Source organism: Mauremys mutica, chromosome 5 (genome assembly GCF_020497125.1).
Source record: "Mauremys mutica isolate MM-2020 ecotype Southern chromosome 5, ASM2049712v1, whole genome shotgun sequence".
Taxonomy (NCBI): Eukaryota; Metazoa; Chordata; order Testudines; family Geoemydidae; genus Mauremys; species Mauremys mutica.
In genome coordinates this window covers 73,208,771-73,228,507 of record NC_059076.1, presented here as the reverse complement: position 1 = coordinate 73,228,507, position 19,737 = coordinate 73,208,771, and the positions used below count along the sequence as shown (strand labels likewise).

Genomic DNA, 19,737 nt, shown 5'->3' with positions numbered 1-19,737 from the left:
AAAATTGCCTTTTGGAAAAGAGTCAATTTCTTTTTTTTGTTTGTTCCTATTTGAGTTATTTTTCTGTCTTAGAAGGTATGAAATGATGTGAAGTTTTAATAGGAATACCAGGATTATGAAGAGTACTCTTAAAAGACACTTAACCATAGCTTGGGACTGTTTTTTTCAGTTGCCTACAAATTTATAGTACATTAATTTTGCCAGGCAGCACAAAAAATGTTACAAGATCAGACATGTGAACTAGTTAGATGTCTTTACAGCCCTCAACTATTAAAAATGCAAAGAGCACCTGAAACTATAGAAGCAGGAGGCCTTAAATATTCAGCTCTCCTTCTTACGAGACCAGTGCAACTACATGTGAACAGAAAATAGCTTTTACTGAACAAAATGTTAGTGTTCCTAAGGATAATAAGCCTAGTTATTATATTGCATTGCAGCTTTGATTTTTAAGTAGTGTGTGCATTGTTTGTAATCTTCAATTTTATATCAGTGCAAGTGTTTCCTTGCATTTCTGAGTCTTTCAATGAAATGTAAGTTAATGATGTTTCTAGGGCAAAATAAGTTTAATGAGCAAATAACATCTTCTTTGCAACCATGCTTAAAACTAAAACTCTGTATTTCAATGGAGATGTCAGTTATGCTTTCTAAGTTTGCTAATGTTCTTACATGAATAGAAAAGCAACAGCTGGGAACAGAGGGCAACAAGCTAGCTTATAAGTAAGAAGAGTTTGAGATTCAATTCAGGGATTGATGGACTACACTAGAGTTGGCACAGCAGGCAGTTTGTTGTTCAGGAGAAGCCAAAATAACTGACTGAGATTAGTTCTTGGGCTGCTGTGCAGGACTTAACCAAGATGAGGAAGCTCTACTGGAAATTATTTTAATTCCAAAAACTGCAGGTGCACATTGTGAAAATGAAGCTCCTGCTATAGAATTCTTCTTCATGTACCTCTTTGTCTGATGATGCTTGTGTTGTGGAGAGAAATTAAATGAATAGCTTAATTTGAGCTGAGACATAATTACTTCATGTGTGTACAGGATGATGTGCTGACTGTGATTCGCCGAGTAGATGAAAATTGGGCTGAAGGAATGCTGGCTGACAAGATAGGGATATTTCCCATTTCGTATGTTGAGGTGAGTAAATTTGTGCCATCCTATAATAAGCCTTATAAGAAAAGTACTTTAAATAGAAATATGTCTTTCTAAAACTGTAAATGCTGATGATAATTCTAAAACATATAATATTAATCCAATATATGTATAAGAGTAAACTGAGTAACCTCATAAACTTGCTAATGTAATGAATGTGATCCTCACCATTTTCTCTCCCTATTGTTTGTTGCCTTTGTTCATTATATCACATTTAATATTACATTGTAAACCCTTTGAGGCAGGGACTTTGCCTTCTTGTGTGTCCTGCGAGGCGCCTGGTCCTTCGCAACCAACACTTGCTCACAAAATAGAAAAAATGAAAGAATCAGGTATAAAATAAGCTTCCCTTTCTCCCTAATGCCCCACCACAACAAAGTAGATGAGCATCATTGAAGGTCAGCACATTTAGGCTATTGTGGACCAAACAAGGGAGTGAATTTCAAAGTTGAGAACCCTTTATGTAAAACAGCCTGAAATCTCTTTCAGACCTGGGAGCTGAGAGTGTCGCTGGTTGCAAATGTGGTAAGTTTAAACAGGGAGAGAAGTGGTTTCTTGGGTATTTAGGCCCAAACCAGTTAAGACTTCAAAGGACAAAGCCAACACCTGAAATTCCATCCAAAAATCATAATGCAACCAGTACAGCCTATGGAGCACTGGTGTAATAATCGTTTGTATTGCAGAAGTGCCTGGAGATCTCAACTGACATTAAGGTCCCATTGTGCTAAGCCAGTATATATACATGGTAAAACATACTCCTTTCTGTGAAGACTTTAGAGTCTACATAGACAAGACAAAGGGTGGGAGAAAATAAATGTTATTTCCGTATTACAGATATGGAAATGAGAGAGGTTAAGTGATGTGCCCAAGTACACAGAGGAAGTCTGTGACTCAGCTGGGAATTGGGCCCACGTCACTGCTTAATTTCATTTATTTATACATTAGCTTTTCTATGGTACTCACCACTGTAGTATTTGAGCAGTTCACATTCATTCAAGAACTTAGCTTCTCAATACCCTGTGAGTATTATCTCCATTTTACCGACAGGGAAACTGAGGCATAGGTTAAGTAATTTGCATAAAGTTACACAGAATGTGGCAGCACCATATAACTCCTAGTTCTTGTTCGACTGCTTGTTCATGTGAATTCCAATCACGCGTGTGTATGCACATGTGCACGGTAGCTGAAAACTTTTCCCCTACAAGCATCTGTCAGGTTGGCCTGGGCGCCCCCTGGAGTCGTACCTTCATCATGCTCAATATAGAGCCCTGTCGATCTGCCACCCAATCAGTTCCTTCTTACCGCCAGCGATGGTTAGCTGGAACTTCCCTGTGCTCTTGTCTCGACAGGCGCATTTAGCAGTTTCTTACATTGTTCTCCGTTAGTTTTCCATTGTTCATTAATAGTTAGTAGTTCGTTAGTGTTAGATAAGTTTCCTTTGGTTGGGGGGAATCCCCTCCTACGCTCTCCCAACACTGGGGCATGCTGGTGAAGCTCTAGGCTTCAAAGCCTGCGGCAGGTATGCCCAAAAGCAATCCTCACCTCGTGTCTAAAGTGTTTAGGAGAGGGCCATCAGAAGGATCGTTGTGCCATTTGTAAGACCTTTCGGCCCAGGACTATAAAAGATAGAGAGCAGCACCTAAAGGTCCTGTTGATGGAGGCAGCACTCCTCCCCGTCTGACCCTGGGTCCGCTGAGTACCTCCTCCTCTGTGTGGAGCTCTCCGCACCATCAGCATGAGCACTGTTGCTGGGTAAGGATAAGGACTTATGGCACTGTCCCGGCTCCACTCACAGCTCACATGCCGCACGCAGGCACCGTTTGCAATCGCCGGTGCCGCAAAAGAAGAGGCCGGAGAGGGGTTGCTCTCCCCCTGCTAGGCCTAAGGAGTCTGCTGCTGTGAGAACCGTGTCGGGCCACACTAGTGCTGCTCCACTGGTGACGGTCGCGCCGACTCCTGCCCTCATGGAAGGGCGCTTGAGTCCAGATCCTCCTCGCTCGCCAAGCCCGAGCCATGAGCTGCACCTCCCTTCGACACCCGAGGCATTTGAGGTGGCCCAAGAACTGCTTAACCTCTCGGCACCATTCTCTCCTTCCAGATGGAGCAGGTTGTTGGCACCAGTCATTCCCCAGGCTCCTTCAAGAGGAAAGCCTGCTATGATGGCCTGCCGACCTCTGACCCTCTGCACGCCACTTCCTATCACTCGCGCACATTCACTAGCCACACCGATCCTCGAGCCCTTGGTGCAAAAGCTCAGTGCCTAGAAGTGCCGCTCCCCCGAAGTCATAGTTTTCAGACACTTCAGTGTCGGGCTCCTATCAGTCCCGGAGGAGTAGGAGCAGATGGTCCACCTCCTGGCACCGTGGCAGCCCCCAGCACAATGGCCCTTTTGGACTCCCTGGGCTTTTCATCAAAACAAAGGTCTCAGCCAAGGGTCTCATTCCAGGGTGACATCAGTGGCCTTGGCCTTGTTTGTACCCCCACCAGTACCACTGGCACTGGCAGGGTCGGGGTTAGGCTCTTTACCACCCTGTGCTATCATCTCAATGCCTCCGGTGCAACCGGGCTCGGGGATCCTGGTAGCCCTGGCACTGGCGGCAACGTCGACTCTGGCACTGGCGTAGACTCTGGCATCGACGGCCATTCCGGCGTTGAGGATGACATCAGTGCTGATGACATGGCGACAGCCCCAGCCCAGGAGGACAACAGCTTTCTGTAGCAATTGTTGCGAATGGGCATTCAGGCACAGGAGGTAGTGGAGGATGCAAATCCAATGGTGGACATCCTCGCCCCCTCCAGACCTGCTCGTATTGCCCTGCCCCTCATAAAGATAATCTCTGATACCATGAAAACTCTGTGGCAGACCCCAGCCTTGTTGCCCCTATGGCTAAGAGCAATGAAAGATGCTACTTTGTGCCATCCAAGGGTTATGAGCATTTATACACGCATCCCACACCTGACTCTCTTGTGGTCAGTGCTGCCAACCAACATGAGCGTCAGGGCTTCCAGGGACCCTCCCCGATGAATCAGGAGGAGAAAAGGCTTGACCTTTATGAGAGAAAGGTCTACTCCACTGGAGGCTTACAACTGCGCATTTCAAGTCAGCAGGCCATTGTCAGCAGGTACTGCTTCAACACATGCAGGGCAATGGCTAATTTTGCAGAGCTGTTGCCGTAGGACTCCTGCACCAAGTTTTCAACTCTCGTGGAGGAGGGGAAACTCATTTCCAGGGTTTTTCTACAAGCCGCAATGGATGCAGCTATTCGTGTGATGGCCACAGGCATAGCTATGAGGTGGGGCTCCTGGCCCCAAGTCTCAGGCTTGCCATATGAGCTCCAACAAATGATTCAGGACCTCCCCTTCAGTTCTATTTTCTGAAAAGACCGATAAAAGGCTGCAGAGCCTGAAGGATTCAAGAGCCATTCTCAAGTTGCTGGGCCTCCATACTCTGGCTACACAGCATAAACATTTTAGGCCACAACCTCCTCCACGGTTCGACCAGCCGCAGAACCGTCAGGACAGCTCATGGAGGAGGAACAGGAATGGCAGAAGCCAACTGCACCCATCTTTAGGCCAGAGCTCTGACTAATCTAAACCACCCCCTGGGCCGAAACAGGCCTTTTGAAGGTGCCGTCAAGGATGGTGCACCAGATCCCCAACTGGATCCATCCTGCCTTACCTTCTCATCCTGACTATCCCCTTTCTATCGTGCATGGTCCCGTATCACCTCAGACTGTTGAGTGCTCTGCACAGTAGAGACTGGATACTCCATCTAATTCTGTGCCCTCCTGCCCTTCCATCTGCCTTCCCTGTCCCTCTTCAGGGACCCTTCTCACAAGCAGCTTTGTATCCAGGAGGTGCAGTAGAGGAGATTCCTCAGGAGCACGGGTTTTTATTTCTTGTATTTCCTTATACTGAAAGCCAAAGGCGGCCTCAGGCCCATCTTGGACCTGCGAGAACTCAACAAGTTCGTGAAGAAACTCAAATTCTGCATGGTCTCTTTGGCCTCAATCATCCCATCACTGGAACTAGCAGACTGGTATACCGCCCTCGACTTGAAGGATGCGTATTTCCATATCACAATCACTCAGCCCCACAGGAAGTACCTAAGGTTTGTGGTGAATGGTACACACTACCAGTTTGTAGTCCTTTCGTTTGGTCTGTCAGCAGCACCTCGAGTTTCACAAAGTGCATGGCAGTCATCACCGCGTTCTTGCACATGTACCAGATACAGGTGTTTCTATATCTCGACAACTGGCTGATCAAGGACCTCTCCAAGACCCAAGTGGAGGATCAGGTCAGATTCATCAGAGCCACCTTCGACAACCTGGGTCACCTTCTGAACAAAGCAAAATCGACTCTGTCCCCCGTCCAGAGGATAGAGTTTATAGAAGCAGTACTGTACTTGATCCAAGCCAAGGCATACCTGCCGCAAGCAAGGTTTCAGGCCCTGACATATCATTCTAGGCACCACACAGTTTCCCACCACCACAGCAAGAAACTGCCTGAAGCTTCTCGGACGCATGGCTGGCTGTACCTACGTGGTGCAGCATGCCAGACTCAGGCTTCGACCTCTTCAGTCGTGGCTCGCACCAGTGTATCGCCCAGGCTGGGACAGCTTGGACAGGATCATGACCCTGCCTTGCTCAGTCATCGACTCCCTCCTGTGGTGGCTCGACCCTCAGGAGGTGTGCTCAGAGGATCCCTTCGCCGCTCCGCAGTCTTCTCCGTTGCTAGTGACGGACACATCAGACTTGGGTCAGGGAGCTCATCTGGGAGACCGCAGGACCCAAGGCCTCTGGTCTCAGGCAGACCTGGCTTTCCACATCAATGTCAGAGAGCTGAGAGCGATGCGCCTGGCATGCCAGACCTTCTTTGAACACAAAATGGGACATTGCTGTTGTATTGTCCATCATAACTGAAACACAGTGTTCTATATCAACAAACTGGGGGTGCATGCTCCTCTCCCCTGTGCCAGGAAGCCCTCATGCTGTGGGACTTCTGTGTGAAACATTCAATACGCCTGGAAGCGTCGTACCTCCCCGGGGTACAGAAAGAGCTTTCGGACTACCTCAGCAGGTTGTTTCATGCCTATGAGTGGTCCCTTCGCCCAGACATCATGGTCTCAATCTTCCAGACATGGGGCTTTCCCCAGATAGACGTATTTGCCATGCGACACAACAGGAAGTGCCAGAAGTTCTGCTCCTTCCAGAATCACAGCCTGGGCTCCAGAGTGGACACGTTCCTCCTTTCATGGGGAGGCCATCTCTTTTACACCTTTCCATCCACACCGCTTGTTCAGAAGGTACTCCTCAAGATCTGGAGAGAAGGAGCTCAGGTCATATTGATAGCAACAGATTGGCCCCGACAGCACTGGTACACATCTCTCCTAGACATGTCCGTGGAAGCCCTTCTACTCTTCCCAGACCTTCTGACGCAAGATCATGGTTGTCTTCAACATCCAAACATCGACTCGCTTCACCTCATGGCGTGGAAGCTCCATGGTTGAACCCGATGGAGCTTTCCTGTTCAGACCAGGTCAGACCAGTCCTCTTTGGCAGCAGGAAATCCTCTACGAGAGCCACCTACCTTGCCAAGTAGAAAAATTTTCAATCTGGTCGGCGCGGCGCCATTCGTCCCCGACGCTAGCCTCAGTGCTGCTCATTCTGGGCTACTTCCTCCATCTGAAGCAGCAGGGGCTTTCGTTGCCTTCAATAAGGTACACTTAGCCACCATATTGGCCTTCCATCTGGGTGCAAGGGCCGCTCAGTGTTTACTAACCCTATGGTCAGCTGATTTTTAAAAGGACTCGACAGACTGTACCTTCACGTCAGTCAGCCTGTCCCCACCTGGGACTTCCTCAACCTGGTCCTCTCTAGACTCATGGGGCCACCCTTTGAACCGTTGGTGGCAGTCCCTGGTGTACCTCTCTTACAAGATGGGGTTCCTGGTAGTGATAACCTCAGCCAGGAGGGTGTCTGAGCTCAGGGCCCTAATGTCAGAGCCTCCCTACACCGTGTTCTATAAGGTTCAACTCAGACCTCATTCTGCTTTCCTCCTGAAGGTTGTGTCACAGTTTCACATTAACCAGGACATTTTTCTCCCCGTGTTCTACCCTAAGGTTCATACTAGTGGCAGGGAACAGAGACTCTACTCTCTGGATGTCTGCAGGGCACTTGCCTTTTACATTGAGGGAACAAAACCATTCAGCAAATCGGTCCAGTTCTTCGAGTGATTGTTCACGTCCATTACACATTAGGTGTGCGCGCGCCACGTGCATGGACGTTGGAAACTTTTTTTCCCTTAGCGGCTCCCGTTGGGGCGGCAGGGGCGCCCTGCCAGAGTGGCACCTCATGCTGGTGCATATATACCCCTGCCGACCCGATCCCCCTTCACTTCCTTCTTACCATCCATGGCGGCATTGGAACAGCTCTCTATCTCTTGCTTGTGAGTGTCCCTTAGTATGGTTATCAGTAGTTAGCACTTCTTAATAATAGTTAAGCTTTCTTTGTTTAGGTGTTGGAAGTTGTCTCCAGCACCAGCCCTGAGCTGCGGGGCATGCCGCAGGCCCAAGGCTTTAAGGCTTGCGCCATGTGCCGCAAGCCTATGCCGATTAGTGACCCCCATGACTCGTGTCTTCATTGCCTAGGGGAATCGCATCAGACAGAACGCTGCAAGATCTGTAAGGCAGCCAAGGGCTAAGAAAGAAAGAGACTTCCACCTCAAGCAACTACTCATGGAGGCTGTGCTGCAACCTTTGGCCTCGGGCCATCTCAGTGCAGAGTGCCCCGGCGTCGGCATCCTCGGTGCAGAGTGCCCCGGCGTCAGTTCGTGATCCGGCACCAGTGGGGCACTGCAAACATGCCGCACTGAGGCAACAAGAAAAACCCTGGCACCGTTCGACCTCACTGGCGCGGTTGAAGGGCCAGCCTACAAGCCGAGAGCACCCCCCGCATAAGGAGCTGGTACCACCCAAGCAAATGAGCGCTCAAAAGGGAAGCGCTGCCCCAGGACGTGCTCCAGTTCTGGTGGCTCCAGTGCCAAAGAGTCCATTGAGCCCCGGGCTAAGCACCTTGAGTGCAGAGGAAGGGCTGGAAGAGCTCCTAGAACAGCCCTCCACACCAGACACATTTGAGGCGGCAAAGGACCTCATCCAGTTGTCGGCAGCAAGCCCCCTCCCTGCCAAAAAGAAACCTCCGGCACCGTCTTATAGAGTGCCATCAAGACGCAAGCTGGCAATGGTGCGCCGATCAAGGTCACCACCCCGGCATCACTCCTGGTGTCGATCCCGGTCGAGCTCGGCCTCTGCGTATTCTCAGTTGCCCCTGACCCAGCGGGACTCGAGGGCACCAGATCCCAGCCAGCATATGGCACCGGCCACATTAAAAACAGCTAAACTACTTTCTTGCACATTGAAGGTGAAAAGTTATTTTTGAGCCTAGAATTGTGTGTTTAGTTTCATAACTTTTTTGATTTTATGTCTTCTTATAAAAAAAAACCTTTCAATTCAGAGGATTAATCAGAACACCAAAGTTATCCTGTCAAGACCAATCAGTATGCATAGACTATAGTGCTGAGTACAATGTACTTTCCTAAATAAACTCCAAATTGGATCCTTCTTTCTTCAACAATTAATGAAATCCACAAACGTTTTCCTCCAAATCTAAAGATTTTTTAAGTCTCCAGTAACAGTTGGAAAGTAAAGTGGATGCATATAATGGAGTAAAGAGCTTTTTGGGAAACACTTTTCAGTTATAGGGCATATAGAGAGGAAAATATTATTTTCAGATTTCTGTAATGTGCAGTACCCTGTTGAAACTGCAGTGGAATGAACGGCAAGCACTCTTACAATAATCCACCAGTAGTCTTTTAAAAAGGGAATCTATGCCAAATGCACAAAACATACAAGTATTAACAATACAAGTGAAATGTTCATTTTGATAGAATGTTAAGAAGTTAGTATAATTTTGTAGCACTGCATCCATCCTTCAGTTTGCAAGTTTAGTCAGTGAGAACTCAAGATTTAGCTACCAAATCAGTCATGTTCCTTAGTAACCCTCTTCTTCCCGCCCTAGCCCCAAACCATCAAAAAAGTAGATGAAAACGTGTTTAATTATCTCCATTCCTTTAGGGAGGTTGAAGTCCTGACTCAGTACTTTTTAAAATCTTGCGTTTATTAGGCTAGACTTGCTGTCGATCACCATTAGACAAAGTAGTCTTAATTATAGTGTTGGTTGGAAAATTAGAGTCTCTTCTAGTAATATTAAATCAAGAACAGTTGAATGAAACGTTTTATATAAACTTGCCTTCACTTGTCTTGTCAGCCTGGAATGTACAATGGAAAAATTATGTAAAGTCAATGTTTTTCATTGCTTTCAAAAAGAGCACTTCAGGTTCTTAATGGAAAAATCATACTCTGGTACATGTCAAATTTATTTAAAGAGAAGTATTCATTTTAAAAACCTTCTTTACATTCACATTGAAAAGAGAGTCCTCCAAATAGATAAGCCAAGTGAAATAAATGGGTCTTGAAGTGTGCCCTAAAAGTAGCTTGTATGGGAATTTCACAATCAAGGATCCTTGACTGAGAGAGACTTAGTCCCAGCCTAATCCTGAGTCAGAGTTCAAGTGTGCCATTGGTATTCAGGTTGAAGGTGGGCTGTGGGTGGTAGATGACAGATAGTTGAGGTTGAGAAGAGGGAACTAATAAATGGAACATAAATGTGGTACAGCTTATTTCCTTGTGCTTTGTAGTTAGGGGTGAGGATGTATGCTTCACTGATCCTCTGATGTGTCTGAAGCTCATGCACACAAGAGACGAGATCTGATGAGCTCTCCCTTTCCTATCCCAAGGAAGAAATGAGCAGCTATACTCTGCAACTGTTACTGTCTCCAGATCCTTTTTAAGAAAAGGCCAATAAGCAGTGCATTCCACTGTTCAACTTATATGCCACTCTGTCGTGTTTGTTTCCCTGCCTAAGAGAGTTCAGCAGATTCCTATGCTTGACTAATCTTGGATTAATCCCATAAATATGCCAAAATCTTTCTCTAATTTGGGGTTCCCTCTGTATAGAGGAAGCAGATCATGCAGGCATTATTAGTTTCAGAAAGTAAACAAACATAATTAAGTGGAACAGTTACCTGAGGGAGCTTTTAGCAGTGGATTTTGAGACCCTTGGGTAAGCCTTTCACTCATTTAATTGTTCTTCCCCAGTAGGTGATTCTTGCTTTGTAAATCAAGTATCGGTTTTCTTTCTGTAATTCTGGGTCATCTGGGAACAAAATCTTTATTAAATACATTGCAGACAGGGAATAGAAATGGATGGGAACTTAAACCGTCATTGCCATTATGTAAAACATGTTTTGCTAGAAGCTAGGATGTGCATATTCTTGTGAATGATAGGAAGAATTTTAATCTGAGATGGAAGAATAAAATGGATAGGAGTACAAAATCTGCAGTATGTCTAATCCTCACCGTGCCTAGCTACTTATCCAATCTGCAGGATAGGACCATGAGAATTCAAGTGGCAGAGCAATTTTCTTCAGCTTCTTGTTAACATTTTTTTCTTGCTTTGTGTCCTCCAGCCCACATATCTGGAATTTAATCAACTTAAAGCTCTATAATAAATTAGCATAAAACGTTTCCCTTAGTTTCTTAAAAACATGGTTTTAGTCTTTTTATAAAATGTTGAATCTCAACACTAAATAAGAAGCACGGTTTTGCAAATTCATTGGCAGAGCTGTGTGTATAACCATTATGGTTAGTCTCTTTCTACAATGGAACAGGAACTGCAGTAGGTTATTTTTGGCCTTGCCTGCACTAACAGTCTTCGAAAGATATAATTCACCACCAGTGGTAGCAACAGGGGAAGTCGTAGTATACACAAGTCTTGGAAATGTTTGCCACCATGTTGTTTAATCCTGTGCCTTCTGTGAAACTCATATTGCTCTTCTCTACTCCATTCCAAACACTAAAATCATCTTCAGGATTATTGCACTGGCCATGTCATTCCACTGTTTGAATGCCTCCTCTGACTTCCCCTTTCCATGGCATGAAGTTCAAATCTTTTGTCCTTGCCTGCCAGGCATTGTACAACTCTGCCCTTTCCTGCTTATCTGCTTTTGTCTGTTTTTATGTCGATCCTCCACTACCCTGGCAATTCCAGCCTTTACCCCCATTTGTCTGTTTCTCCCACACTTGTGGGGGGGGTTTCTACACACTCCCACTGGCATTGAGTTTCCTCCCTGAACGGATCCTTCAAATCCCAGTTGAGGACCCATTTGTATTATGAAGTCTCCATGAAATTTGCCAACTAATACTGGCTAAGTAGAAGGCAGTTGGGGATAGTTAATTTTTTTTAATGAAGTCTGTATATGTATACAAATACGGGCATATTTGTACACACATGTACACGTGCACAATATTTTGACAGTATGTTTTATCCCTGTCTCCCACCTTTTGTATAGTACTTACCTTCTTAGATTAACTGTTCAGCAGGGGGGGGGTCTAGGAATTTTGCCGCCCCAAGCACGGCAGGCAGGCTGCCTTCCGCGGCTTGCCTGCGGATGGTCCGCTCGTCCCGCGGCGTGCCTGTGGGAGGTCCTCCAAAGCCGCGGGACCAGCGGACCCTCCACAGGCAAGCCACCGAGGGCAGCCTGCCTGCCGCCCTCGCGGCGCTGGCAGAGCGCCCACCGCAGCTTGCCGCCCCAAGCACGCACTTGGCGTGCTAGGGCCTGGAGCCGCCCCTGCTGTTCACAGCATGGGCTGGCTTCCTTTGTGTGGCCAGCACCTAGCTCAGTGTAGGGGTGCCAGAATACAAATAATACAATAATTATATAGGGAGGTTTTGGTGAAATAAAGCATTTTTTAAACTTCCGCTAAACATATCAGGAGTCTTATAACTCCCAGGAAAATGGCTAAGGTAAATAAAGAAAAGACTATGCTCAAGGGAAAAAAGTGACTCCATAGTAAGCAATCCTATATTTTCCTCTTGATTGTTCTTAATTGGTTCGTCATGGAAAAAAATCCCTCCTCCCCCGCAAAATACAAACAAATTTTCCAAATAGAGGTTATTCACATTAAAAATGGGCATTATTTTTAATGTGGATTAATATGTTTAAAGAAGCACTTGCCGTCTACTTGTATTGATGTACTTTAGTTCATGAATGAATGTGGTTCCCTACGCTGTTTCTTACAACAGTTTAAAGCTATAAATAGAATTTCCTGGCAGTTGTTAATGTGGTTTTGTGAAGAATGAACTCTTACCCTTCTAAATTTTATTTTATTTTATTTTATCTAGTGTTAATCCGCTGACTGTCAGAAGATTAAGATGCCTAAGATTCTTTATTGCTTTATTGCAGAGACAGGATTTAGTTGCATACATAATATAATGTAATTGATCATAATGGACAAGATATTAATGGATAAATTATGGATAAATTAAAACAAAAAGTCTGTTGCTTTTATTAGTGCTGCTGCTAATCATACATGCAAGAGTTGTGAAATCCATTAGCAGAAGTGACCACAAAAGCATTAGGTCTTCAGGCTTGTGTCTCATCTCTTTAGAAAAGCTCAAAAGTCTTACTGTGGAATGGACATTCACCAGGACCATATCAAACTTCACTTAAGTAGGTTATAGTGAAAGATTTGTATCTGTAGGACATCTAGTTATAGAGTGAGTTAGTACATCATAAAGAGTTCTGAATTCCATAGTTTTCAGTTTGATTCTTATTTATGAATAAAAGTAAAGTCTATAAGTGTTTCCTCTGTCAAGTCAACTACTTAATTATTTTTCTTAAATTAAAGATTTCTAAAATAATTTCTTAATGTGTTGGTTGTTTTGCAGTTTAATACAGCAGCCAAGCAGCTTATAGAGTTGGATAAGCCCTCAGGTTCTGCTGTTGACTCTGGAGAAGGTACCTCTGGGGCATCCCACAACAATTCAGTCCAAAAGCACACTGATACAAAGAAGAACACCAAAAAACGGCACTCCTTTACCTCCCTTACCATGTCCAACAAGACCTCGCAGTCTTCTCAAAACCGTCACTCGGTGGAAATTAGTCCTCCTGTCCTCATCAGCTCCAGTAACCCCACAGCGGCTGCTCGTATAAGTGAACTGACAGGCCTCTCCTGCAGTGCTCCTTCTCAGGTAAGCTACCTGAAATTAAATACAAAACATTTCATACATTTTAATGAATATTCTAAAGCATTTTTGTCATAATAAAGGTTTCTGATCCTTTCAGACTAAACATATGTAATGCATTATGTAAAGGGATGTTTTCCACTAGGTTAGGCTCCAAATTTAGGGGTTGGGGGGATTTTTGTTTTGTTTGCAAAGCCTACTGTGTTGTGAATAGAAAGGTTTTTCAGTTTAAACATTCTGTTGAAGTTCTGTAAATAAAAGAAAACCATCAGCAGATTTATTATAATATATGGAAACCAGAAACTAGACTAGTCAGTTTAATTTTTGTTGTCCAAATTGAATAAAATACTGAAAATTAACAAAGAGCATACGTGGTAAAGGATAAATTTGACTACAGAAACTCTTGGTCTTTGAACAATCTCTGATGTCATTTTTGATACTGATAAGGGAGAGTCTTAGATTATATCTGATTCTGTTTTTAAAAAACCTCGAGTGTTCCTCTAAAGCAGGGATGGGCAAACCGGATATGGCCCGCAGGACTGTCCTGCCCAGCCCCCGAGCTCCTGGCCTGGGAGGCTCGCCCCCGGCCCCTCCCCTGCTGTACCCCCTTCCCCGCAGCCTCAGCTTGCTCGCTCCGCTGCCAGCGCAATGCTCTGGGCGGCAGGGTTGTAAGCTCCTGGGGCAGCGCAGCTGCAGAGCCCGGCCTGACTCGCTGCTCTGTGTGGTGGCGGTGGCGGCAGCATGTCCCGCCTCCAGCCAGGTGGCACGGTTGTAGTGCTGCCAGTCACCGGTGCTCCAGGCAGCGCGGTAAGGGGGCAGGGAGCATGGGGGGTTGGATAGAGGGCAGGGGACTTTGGGGTGGTGGTCGGGGGCGGGGGTGTGGATGGTGGTCGGGAGGGAAGACGGGTTGAATGGGGGCAGGGGTCCCAGGAGGGGGGCAGTCAGGAAGGAGGGGGGGGTTGGATGGGGCGGCAGGGGGCAGTCAGAGGCAGGCGTTCTGGGGGCAGTCAGGGGACAGGGAGAAGGGGTTGTTGGATGAGGCAGGTGTCCTGGGGGTCGATCAGGAATGAGAGGAGGGGTTGGATGGGGCGGTGGGGGCCGGGGGCAGTCAGGAGACAGGGAGCAGGGGTGTGTGGATGGGGCAGGGGTCCCAGAAGGGCCATCAGGGAACAGAGGGGGTTGGATGGGGCAGGAGTTGCGTGGGGGGAGGGGAATGACAGATAGGAGGTCGGAGGCTGGGCCATGACCCCCTCCCCTAACTGGCCTTCCGTACAATTTATGAAACCCGATATGGCCCTCAAGCCAAAAAGTTTGCCCGCCCCGCTCTAAAGTCTTGATTACACACTAGTGTGTTTGATGAACAATCTTCTGTATTACAGTACTTGTAAAGTTGACAGTTGTGGAGAGAATATATTAATGAAAGCTATAAAATGCTGAGAGGATTTAACATGAAGTTTGCAAACTAATTCAGTGTTTTATATTTAAACTCATTTGCTCTCTGCTATTTAGAGAAAAATAAAGATATAGTGTTTTTCACCCAGTTAGTTGCATGTATAGCTCCCAATTTTTCTGAAAGATTATTTCTGGCTTATATAGAGCCTGAAAAATGAGCAGCGTCATCTGATACAAATATTCTATGTAAATTACTATCAGAAAGTCAAAGTAACCAGCTAAAGTTGCTGATGATGGTATTCACAGAAGAGTGCTGGTAGTACATTAATCAAAAGGTGCGCCAATCTACCATGACAATCTATTGTTTCAGGAACTACCTAAAACTGACAACATTCTTTTTTTTGACAGGTTCATATTAGTACCACAGGGCTTATTGTGACCCCGCCCCCTAGCAGCCCAGTTACAACTGGGCCTTCATTTACCTTCCCATCTGAGGTCACCTACCAAGCTGCTCTTGGCGTAAGTAGTATTTGACAAAACTGAGGGTCCTTGTGCATCTTTTGTCTCCATTGTTGTTCTCCTTTCTGCAATTCTGGTAAACTAGTTAGAAACTTCTGGGTTGTTTGATGTGATTAAATCTATGATAAGCAGTAGCGCACATTGAACTATGGCAAAAGTTTGGCAGTAAAGATCCTGAACGGCATCCTATGCCTTTCATTCCCCAGTCTTGCTCTGCCTTGCTGTGGAGTAAGTATGAGAAGCATACTCCTGCCCCTTCCCAAGAGAAGAAAATTTTTACTCAATATGAGTCGGAAAGCAGATAAACTAAGAGAAAGGGGCAAGAAGTATCTCGTGAAGAGCAACTTGCTTGAATCCTCAGCTTCTGGAACTTTGTCCCTCCTGCATTCAGTACTCAGAACTATCATGGAAGAATCCCTGAACTATCTGCTGTACCTGGGTCTTCCATTTCTAAATCAGATGAGTCTATTTTGATTATCCTCTCTGTCCTCTCTGAATATCAAATCCTATAGTCGCATTTGCAGCAAAGTCTGTTAGTTCTCCTGTTTTCAGAGATTCCGTTTTTAAGGCCGAAATGGACCATTCTTATAATTTAGTCTGACCACTGCATAAAACAGGCTGTAGACTTTTCCTGGCTTAATTCCTTTTGCAAATCCAATAGCTGTGGTTGAATTAGAGCATATCTGTTAGAAAAACATCCAATTTTGATTTTAAAATTTCCAGTGATGGAGAATCCATAACAGCCCCTTTAAGTTGTTTCAATGGTTAATTACCCTCTCTGTTAAAAATTTGCACATTATTTCTAGTCTCAGTTTGTATATCTTCAACTTTCAACCATTGAGTCTTTTTATACCTTTGTCTGTCAGATTGAAGAGGCCGCTATTTTAAATTTTCTGTTCCCTATTTAGGCACTTGTAGACTGTGATTAAGTTATCCCATAACCTTCTCTTTGACAAGTTGTGACATATCAGAGTACAATCCAGACTAATGAGTAGCTGTATCACCCCTGCCTTGTAACTTACAGTGCCCTTTACAATGTCTTGCCACTGTGGCCCCCAACCATAACTGTTCACAAACAGCCTCCAGCATATATGTCACTCCCAGCTGTGCCTGTGAGTATTCTGCAGCCAGCCAGCCACACCTTGGCTCTTACCAGCCTTAAAAATTATCACAGGGTGACCCCAACACACTCTCAGCCCCATATTTTCCCCCAAAAACGTAAGGCCTTATGAGGCAGGGTCAGTGCAATAATATCCCCTTGGACAAACGGGGGCATGGCTCTGGATCACTCAGCTCAGCAGGGCTGTCAGTCCATTCTGGGTTTCCTGGAATCTGGAATCTGTTCTCAGGTCTATCAGAGGGTTGGTAATGGAATTTAGGCCCACCCACTCCTCTGGGTTCCAGTTCAGGGCCCTCAACCTAGACAAGGAGAGTCAGTATTCGCCAACTCTGACAGTGCCCCAAGCTCCTTTCTACCTTCCCTCGGGCCTCTGTGGGCTCTTCAATCTGTTGGCCGCTTTTCGGGGGTGTTGTCCCTGGGCATATCTCTAGCACAGATGTTCCTTTTTCCAGTTTGCTCACTCCTCCTCTGTTAGCCTCCCCACTCTTCTGCTTCCCAGCCCTTTTATTCTCCCAGCTGCTGTCAGACTGCTGATCAGCAGTGGCCAGCGGTGCCTATATTAACCCTTTGGTTGCTGGGCTAGCATGTGGTACATACACTCCATGGTAGTCCTGTACTGCCCAGCCCGCTCCTGGACAGTACAAATATATTAAGTCCATTATTCCTTTAAGGGAATAATATGCCCACAATTTGTTACTCCAAATGACATTACCCAGCACTTCAGTTTGAGCACACTGGATTAGATAATAAAATAAGTTTATTAACTACGAAGAGAGAGATTTTAAGTAAAAGTAATGAGGCATAAAAGTGAGAAATAGTTACAAGAAAAGTAAAGATAAAACATTTACTGGTACCTAGCTTAAGAAACTATATAGATTCAAAGCAAAGTTTTCTAATGACATGCTTTCAGCAGTCTTACTGACCAAAGTCTTGAGCTCAGGACCTCTCCCACGGAGTCCAGTGGCTGCTTTCTTTGTCTCTTCAGGTGCAGTGAATGTGATGGGCAAGGAAAGAAAAAGAGGTGCCTTGGGATGTTTGTCCCTCCTTTTTATAGTTTCAGTCCCCCTCTTGGAAAAAAATTGCAGCTGAGATCCAGGTCTCATTCCCTGCCGTTTTTTTCACCTGTTTGAACTTCCTTTGTCTTCCCTTCCTGCTTGATGTCTCTGTTTACTGCTTAAATGCAAATTAAGGCAAGCACACATTTCTTTGTTTAGGACAGACTGGTTTGCCAGCTTCTGTTTGGGAAGGGCTATGGGGTTTGGAACGTGTGTTAATAACACCATACAGGGGGATCTTTTAACTTCACGTACAGTGTTGCCACACATATTTTACCAGGACAGTACTGACTAGCAGATTATGAGTTTTCAAATGATACCTACAGGCATACCTTGTACAAAGATTATAGTAGCATATAGGATGTGAATACAGGGTATATTCCACCATACAAGCTAAATAAATTCAACTCCTTGCATCTCTCATTGTAAGGCATGTTTTCCAATCCTTTACTTATTCTCATGGCTCTTCTCTGAATCCTCTCCAGTTTTTCAACATCCTTGAATTGTGGACATCAGAACTGGACACAGTATTCCAATGGTAGGTGCACCTGTGCCAAATACAGAGGTAATATAACCTCCCTACTCTTATCTGATATTTCTTTGTTTGTACATCCAAGGACCTCATTAGTTCTTTTGGCCATAGCGTTGCACTGAGAGCTCATGTTCAGTTTATTATCCAACATGATCCTCGAGTCTTTTTAAGTCACTGCTTCCCATGATAGCGCCCCACCCCCCATTCTGTAAGTATGGTCTTCATTCTTTGTTCCTAAAGGTAAGATCTTATATTTGGCCATATTGAAACACAAATTGCTGATTGTTGAGATCCAGATCGTGTCGAACCAGTGTCTGTCCTCTTCATTATTTACCAGTCCCCAATCTTTGTATCATTTGCAAATTTTACCAGTAATAATATTCTTTTAACTACTTCTGTTCTATTCTATGAAGATTCTTACCCCACTCTCATCACTGTAGTATCTGAGCACTTTCCAGTAGTGCATAAAGTTACATGATTAATATATGTCATGCTTTTGTTCTCTCATCTGTTCTCCCAGAGGGAGATGTGTATTCAGTGGAGGGTTTTTGTTTTGGGAATATTTTTATATTCTATCATATTATAAGATTATAATATGTAGATAGATATAGATACATGGGCTGTCAATCACAGTTAACTCACAGTGAACCCAAAACAAAGTAACTCAATTAAAAAAATTAATCCCGATTAGTCACAGTTTGTCGCACTGTTAAACAATAATAGAATACCATTTATTTAAATATTTTTGATGTTTTCTACATTTTCAAATATATTGATTTCAGTTACAACACAGAATACAATGTGTACAGAGCTCACTTTATATTATTTTTATTACAAATATTTGCACTGTACAAAAGATCAATAATAGAATCATAGGACTGGAAGAGACCTCAAGAGGTCATCTAATCCAGTCTCCTGCGCTCATGGCAGGACTAAGTATTATCTAGACCAGAGGTCCCCAATGCGGTGCCTGTGGGTGCCATGGCGCCTGCGGGGACATCTAAATGCGCCCGCGTCCTGGCCAGCGGTCGAGCATCCGCCAAAATGCCGCCGAATTTCGTCAGCATTTCGGCAGCGACGCCTCTGGATGATGCTGCTTGCCGCCGACAAGCGAATTTCAGTGGCATTTCGGCGGATGCTCAACCGCCGCCATGGTCCTTCGTCTGGCGCCCACCAGACAAAAAGGTTGGGGACCACTGATCTAGACCATCCCTGACAGGTGTTTGTCTAACCTGCTCTTAAAAATCTCCAGTGATAAATATTCTATAACCTTCCTAGGCAATTTATTCCAGTGCTTAACCTGACAGTTAGGAAGTTTTTCCTAACGTCCAACCTAAACCTCCCTTGCTGCAATTTAACCCCGTTGCTTCTTGTCCTATCCTCAGAGGTTAAGAATAATTTTTCTCCCTCCTCCTTGTAACAACCTTTTATGTACTTGAAAACTCTTATGTCCCCTCTCAGTCTTCTCTTTTCCAGACTAAACAAACCCAATTTTTTCAATCTTCCCTCATAGGTCATGTTTTCTAGACCTTTAAGCATTTTTGTTGCTCTTCTCTGGACTCTCTCCAAGTTGTCCACATCTTTCCTGAAATGTGGCACCCAGAACTGGACACAGTACTCCAGTTGAGGCCTAATCAGCACAGAGTAGAGTGGAAGAATTATGTCTTGTGCCTTGCTTACAAAACATCTGCTAATACATCCCAGAATAATTGGGTTTTTTTGCAACAGCGTTACACTGTTGACTCATATTTAGCTTGTTGTCCACTATGACCTCCATATCTCTTTCCGCAGTACTCCTTCATAGGCAGTCATTTCCCATTTTGAATG

The 19,737-nt window shown here is 45.1% G+C and overlaps 1 protein-coding gene across 1 annotated transcript in view; it reads left to right on the top strand.

Moving 5' to 3' along the window:
• Window positions 1–19,737, top strand: part of SH3RF1 (SH3 domain containing ring finger 1) — a 145,238-nt gene that overhangs the window by 72,309 nt on the left and 53,192 nt on the right. Inside the window, exons 4-6 of the mRNA XM_045019844.1 lie at window positions 1,039–1,134; window positions 12,996–13,298; window positions 15,093–15,203. Coding sequence (XP_044875779.1) covers window positions 1,039–1,134; window positions 12,996–13,298; window positions 15,093–15,203 — 510 coding nt within the window. The remainder of the gene's footprint in view (window positions 1–1,038; window positions 1,135–12,995; window positions 13,299–15,092; window positions 15,204–19,737) is intronic.